This window comes from Myotis davidii, unplaced genomic scaffold, assembly GCF_000327345.1.
Source record: "Myotis davidii unplaced genomic scaffold, ASM32734v1 scaffold803, whole genome shotgun sequence".
Lineage (NCBI taxonomy): Eukaryota > Metazoa > Chordata > Mammalia > Chiroptera > Vespertilionidae > Myotis > Myotis davidii.
In genome coordinates this window covers 558,367-564,575 of record NW_006295567.1, presented here as the reverse complement: position 1 = coordinate 564,575, position 6,209 = coordinate 558,367, and the positions used below count along the sequence as shown (strand labels likewise).

Sequence of the window (6,209 nt, the reverse complement as noted above, 5' to 3'; positions counted from 1 at the left end):
AGCTGATCAGTGGGGGCCCTGGGTGGGGGCCTGGCGCTCAGGGCAACCTCTGGCGTTGCCTTTCTGCCTTTATTCTCTGAGCCTCTGGTTACTTGTGCTCTGTGACCTTGGGCACAAGCCAGGCACCCAATAAAGAAACCCAGCTTGCTGGCACACCCACCTCGTGGCAGCCCTGGGGGAGGGCTCCTCCGCAATGGCCGCACCTCCCATGGCCACGCCCACCTCCCCTGGCAGCAGATGGAAGCCACCTTCCCCTGTTTCCGGTGTGTCACCCCAGCCCACACGGTGAGAGTAGAATGGCAGTTCCTGGTGAGTGAGGCATGAGTCAGCCAAGGAGAATGGTGGCTGAGTCTTCATACCCTCAGGCCTGGTTAGTAAATATTAGATGACACGACAGTATTGATCGGTTCTTACCCAGCCCCGAGGGAGAGCAGTTTCTGTCTCCGACAGCAATGTCTTGGATATAGACAAACTCTGAAGAGCTCAAAGGTGCTGTCTCGATCGATCAGCTGCCTCCTGCACACCCCCCAGTAAGGATGTGCCCACAACCAAGATACATGCCCTTGACCGGAATCAAACCTGGGACCCTTCAGTCCGCAGGCTGACGCTCTATCCAGTGAGCTAAACCGGTTCGGCCAGAGTTTATTCTTGATTAATTATTGTATTACAGCTGTAAACCTACTGTTGCCCACCCCTGTAAATGTCACCCGAAATTATATGATCTCCTCCCCAGAATTTGCTACCAGCCGTGGGGACACACTGGGTTCTGCCCATTTTACAGATAAAGAAGAGGACCCAGAGGGTGGTGCGACCTGTTGACAGGCACCCAGCAGGCGGGACCTCCTGGCTGTGGCTCGCACTGGCTGTTTGCCAGCTCATTGCTCCTTCCTGTCTTCTCCTCACAGTCCCTGTCAGCCCGCCATTCACTCTAGCTGCTGGGGATGTGGCATGGAGCAAGACAAGGCCCTGCTCTCTAGAGCTGAATTCTTGGAGGGGAGACAGATTGACAGGGCAGGCCCCACCAGGAGATTGAGTTCCTAGTCTGTGTCCAGGCCCTGGGTCCCCAGGCTGGGCGGGGGAGAGCAGATCTGGCCTAATTGTGGATGGCCCTACGGGTCACAGATCCGCCTTTCCCTCCCAGGACAGTTATCAGGATAAATATACCAGCTCTCCATTCCTGGGGAGTTACTCACTGAGCAAAAGTACCCCACCGCTGCGGATTGGATTACCTCTGCTCTCACCGCTGTGTGCTCAGGCTGGGGGAGGGGAGACCTGCCTTTTTGTTCTGTTCTCCTTCCTAATCTGGAAGAGTTTCAGGAAAGGGGCCGAGAGGAGGCCATCCGCAGGCGCTGGGCTTGCTGTTTACACAGCTCCTTCCTTGGGAAGGCCCAGCCTGCTCACTGCTCCCTGAGCTCAGGCAGCCGCAGGAAGTGTTCTGCAGGGGGACCCCAAACCTCCTGGGGCCCACAAGGTAGGCCATAAGGCTGAGCCTCTCCAGGAACTGAGCTGATGCCGCCTCTGAGTCCGGTCTCGTATTAAAAGGCAGGACGTACAGCTGGCCCTGGCCGCGGGGAAGGCACTGGTGCGCTGGCAGCCCCTCTGCCTGTGCGGCCGCTCTGGGCGCTGTAGCTACTCCTTCCCTCCGCCGTCAGCTCCTAGGAACTGCCCGCCCCGCGCTGGGCGCTGGGCGCTGACTTAAACTGGCCCCTGACAGAGTGTTGATGTGTCTTGTCCTGTGGGCCTCTCCTAGGCCTGTGAGGTGGTGTCTTCCTGATGGCCCCTGTCTCCTCTAGTTCTGCCTGGGGCTGCCGAGCGGAGAAGTGGGGGCGGGGGCAGCACTGGGGCAGGTGTGGCGGTGTGGGCTCTGGTACCCGACGACGCCCCATATTTACCTGTTCCATCCTGGAGGCCTGTTGGGAGGCTTCTCCAGGGTGACTTTGGTTTCCCCAGAACGGTGCCCCTAACTCCTGACCCAGGACCGCGCAGCAGCCTTTGCCCCAGGAGTGGGATGGGTTGTCAGGGCCGCCTCTCTCTCCTCCAGGTTCACCACCTCTCTGGCAGGGAGCTCCCAAGTCCTGAGCGTGTGCTCTGTTCCTGGACGGTGCTAAGCGAGCACCGTATCTCCATTTTCTCTTGTAATCCTTATTCCTCCGAGTTAAGGGGTGGAACTCCCATCTGACAGAAAGAAAACCAAGGCCCAAGAACAGCTAAGCAGCCTGGCTGGGCAGCTCAGCCACTAAGCAGTTGGTGCGACTCAGATCCCCCTCCCCGTGCAAGCTCCAACAGCTAGCGACTCAGAACCCCCTCCCCTGGCTCAGAACCCCCCTCCCCGTGAAGCTCCAACAGCTAGTGACTCAGATCCCCCTCCCCTGGCTCAGAACCCCCCTCCCCGTGAAGCTCCAACAGCTAGTGACTCAGATCCCCCTCCCCTGGCTCAGAACCCCCCTCCCCGTGAAGCTCCAACAGCTAGTGACTCAGATCCCCCTCCCCTGGCTCAGAACCCCCCTCCCCGTGAAGCTCCAACAGCTAGTGACTCAGATCCCCCTCCCCTGGCTCAGAACCCCCCTCCCCGTGAAGCTCCAACAGCTAGTGACTCAGATCCCCCTCCCCTGGCTCAGAACCCCCCTCCCCGTGAAGCTCCAACAGCTAGTGACTCAGATCCCCCTCCCCTGGCTCAGAACCCCCCTCCCCGTGCAAGCTCCAACAGCTAGTGGCTTAGAGCCTGGGGGGAGGGAATGGCTCAGAGTCCTGCCGGCCCCACCACTCCTGCGGTTATCTCACCCTCTTGGTGTCTGTTCAGCTCGAGGCCCGGATGGCCTTATCGCTGCTGAGGAGGGGGGCGGGGGGGCTTGGTGGAGGAAGGCGCTCTTGTGAAAGAGCCCGGACTGGTTTCATGCACCAGCTGGGGTTAAAGGCGGGAAGGGTTCTTTAATTCTCTGACTTGCTGGATGCCATGTGTCAGTAGGTCAGCCTGAGTCTCCAGAGCCAGTCTGGGGGCGCCCCCTACCTTGGTAGAATGAGGGGTTCTGGGGCTCCCTCCTCTGCTCTGCACCCCTAGGCTGGTTAGCCCTGGAATGCGGCAGACGGCCCGTGGGCCCCCTCCCTCCAGGGGCAGCAGCCCCAGGCGCTTGAGTCTTAACCCCCGCGGGGCTGCAGATCCGGCCGCTCCCAGCAGGTGCTCAGGTCAGATTACGTTCCATGGCCCGTGGCTGGGGCTGGGGCGAGGCCTGGTTCAGAGCTCCCTGCATCGAGGCGCGGCCTCGGGATGGGGTCCGGCACCTGCACGTGGTCTGTCTGCGGAGGGCGTGGCACCCGAAGTGGTCACTCGGGGGTCGCCCAGGCCGCCGCGGGCGCCTCCTCGGAGTCCGCTCTGTTCCTCCACCTCAGCCCAGCTTCCCGGCATTGAAATCTACCTTGTGCATCCGCCGCGGGGGCTCCCGGGCCTTCCCGGCCCGAACCCGTGATCGCGCGAGGTTAGGGAGCCGGCGGGCCGGTAGCGCCCTCTGGCGGGGAGTGGCGACGGTCTGCACCCTTCGTTGCCGGAGCGGAGCCGAGTGGTCTTCGCTGGGCTGGAGACGGCACTCCGCGCCCTCCCCTCAGGGCCTCTGGTTTGGAGAGAACCTCTCCCTCCACAGGCGCGTTGGAGCTCAGCCGGGCTCGAGAGGCGAGAAGCGCTCGGGATCTGGGGTGGCTTCCCCGAAAGGGGCTGGGAAGCCCATGCCTGGGGCCGGCCCCAGGGCTGCCTTGTTGGGAGGGTCTCAGGCCTGGAGAGAGTAGAGGAAGTCAGGCCTGCCTGATCCTGCATGAGCGCGCCCTGACGGCTTCCGTTCCTGCTTCTTTGCCCAGTCAGCCCCATTTTCTCTGGCACCTTCTTTGGGGTATGAGTAGGAGGGACCTCTGAGCCTCCCCCTAGGGTGCATAGAGCTGGGTGCCAGGCGGTAGATGTAGCTGCAAACTGGGGACCCTTCCCTGTGGGCACTGCCTGCAGGTGAACGCCTCTGTGCAGTCCTCACAGGGCCACTCTGTTTACTCCAGCAGGGGAGGAGTCTGCTGAACTTGGAAGGGAACTTTGGCCTGTAACCACTGTGCCCATAGGAACCCACCGCAGGGGCCAGCGTGTCCTCCATGGCTGCTCGGAGTCCTGGCTCTCTTCCCTGAGGTGTTTGTGGAGGTTTGGGGGGCGGTGACACCAAGCCCCGTCTAGCCCCTGAACAGAGACTGAGGGTGGAGGGGGGGAAGTGCGCCACAGACCCTGTGACTGCGTGTCCTCGCCGGGGTTCCTCTCATCAGGAGTTTGGAAAATGATGTCTTTTCTTTCTCCCTGACATCCACAGTGTTTCACTTGGAATGTTACTTTACTACTTTAGCTTCCTTTCATGTCTTGCCCAGATTCTGCCCATGGAAGACTTAGGAGAGGTCAGTACTTAGCATCACACCCTGAGCGCCTTCGAGGAAGATCTTTTTCTGAATTTCACAAAGCAGCTAAGATCTGATGTTTGCAGCTGCCCATGTATACGCTGGCGTCTATCTATCCTGTGTACACCCCCCAGCTGACTGAGGAAACAGGCTAAGGGGAGCTAAGTGATTTTGCTGTGTGGCCATGGACAATGGAGCGGGCAGCTGGGGCTTGAACTCAGCTCTGGCTCGACTCCAGAGCCTCAGATCTTTAGTCTCTGTACTCCGGGACTGCGCCTTCCGGACAACTGATGTATCTGTTGAAAGAGCCCATTGAAATCGTAAACCAGAATCCAGTCCATAAACCAGTAAGCCAGACTTAGAGTCAAATCATGAGTGACAAGGAGGGGTGTTTGATGCAGAGGGCAGTGCTTTGACAGGGAAGGTTAACCATCTGTCTTCTATTGAGTGTTTGGGGCCCAAGAAACCCAAGTTCATATCCCAGCTGGACCCCTTAAGTTGGCTTTGGCTGTGTGAGGTTGTGCCTCTGCCTCAGCCTCAGTTTACCACCTGAACTAGTGTCATTATGCGGAGGTGACGCGGCTGAAGCTCCTGGCACGTGGTGGCTGTTCAAGCACAGCAGCTGCTCCTGTTACCCTCAGGGTTGCACTTGTTGCCTGCTCCGGGGAGCCCTCTGGGCTTTCTCCATGATGAAGGAGAAACCCCACCCTTGCTGGATTGGGCCCAGAGGAAGTGGGGACTCTGCATGCAGCCGGCGCAGCAGGAGGGGCTGCGGAGAGGCCACTGGGATTGGCCTGGGCACGGTTCCTTTTCTGCTGTTACCTAGACACACACTGACTTGTTCTAGTTCCGGTTTGCTGGAGACAGGAAGCCAGATCCTTCCAAAGGACCTGGAGTGGGAGGAGTGCAGGAGCTGACCTTCCTCGGAAGTCAGGGGACCTGTCCTGGGCTGCAGGGCCTGGGATTCCCTCTGAACCACTGGGCAGGAGCCAGGGTAGGTGTGGCTGGCCTTGGGGGAAGGAGACGGGCAGGCAGTGGGGGGAGGTGTGGGCCCACAGAGCCGGCCGGGGGGCCTCCCTCCCTCTCTTTCTCTGAGCTGGGGTGGGGTGAGGAGGGATCCGCCTGGCAGCCCTGAGAGCTGGGCCCGTCCTTGAGGAAGCTGTGCCCTTTAAATATGGCATCAGCTGGTGATCACAGCGCCTCTCGCAGGCCAAGTTTTGGGACTTCTGAGGAGTCAGACCGCCAGTCACTTTACTGGCTTGGCGATCGGGGACGAGTCCCACCACCTCCCGAAGCTGGTTTCCCGTCTGTAAAGGAAGCATCAGAATCCCACTTCGTGGGGCGATAGGAGGGTTAACTGAGACCAGGAGTGCACAGTCCCACACTGCGCCTGCCACCAGGAAACGACAGTAGGGCAGCCACTGCTTTCTCAGGAGTTTGTCCCAAGGGCCGGGGACTGTGTCCCCGGCAGGTCGGTCGCCGGAGAGGTGAGAGTGAGCAAGTCCCTGAGCGTGGCAGGAATGAGGGTGTGGCGTGTGGGGCTGGGCTCTCTGGGTTGTGGGGCTGGTCACAGTCCAGGAGGGGAGAGACGAGCGGGGAGATCAGCAGTTCCTACTCCGACCTGCTTGCTGTCCTCCTCTTGCCTGGAGACGGTGATCCAGGGCCCTCTGTTGTCTGCCTGGTGCGGAGTAATGGAAGCTTGCACTCGAGGGCCCATTCGGCTCCCTTGCTGCTGATAAAAGCAGAATAGTGGGGCCCTGGAGCCTGTGGGGCCAGGCTGCTTGCCAGGCTTC

The 6,209-nt window shown here is 60.3% G+C and overlaps 1 protein-coding gene across 2 annotated transcripts in view; it reads left to right on the top strand.

The window, feature by feature from the left end:
• Window positions 1-281: 281 nt before the first annotated feature.
• The window catches only part of PXN (paxillin), a 19,209-nt gene continuing 13,281 nt past the window's right edge, over window positions 282-6,209 (top strand). The window contains exon 1 of one of the 2 annotated variants that reach the window (XM_015568166.1): window positions 282-309. In XM_015568166.1, the coding sequence (XP_015423652.1) occupies window positions 297-309 (13 nt within the window). In that variant the 5' untranslated portion in view covers window positions 282-296. Of the gene's footprint in view, window positions 310-5,294; window positions 5,411-6,209 lie in introns of those variants that run through there. The other variant, XM_006770298.2, reaches the window with a different exon arrangement.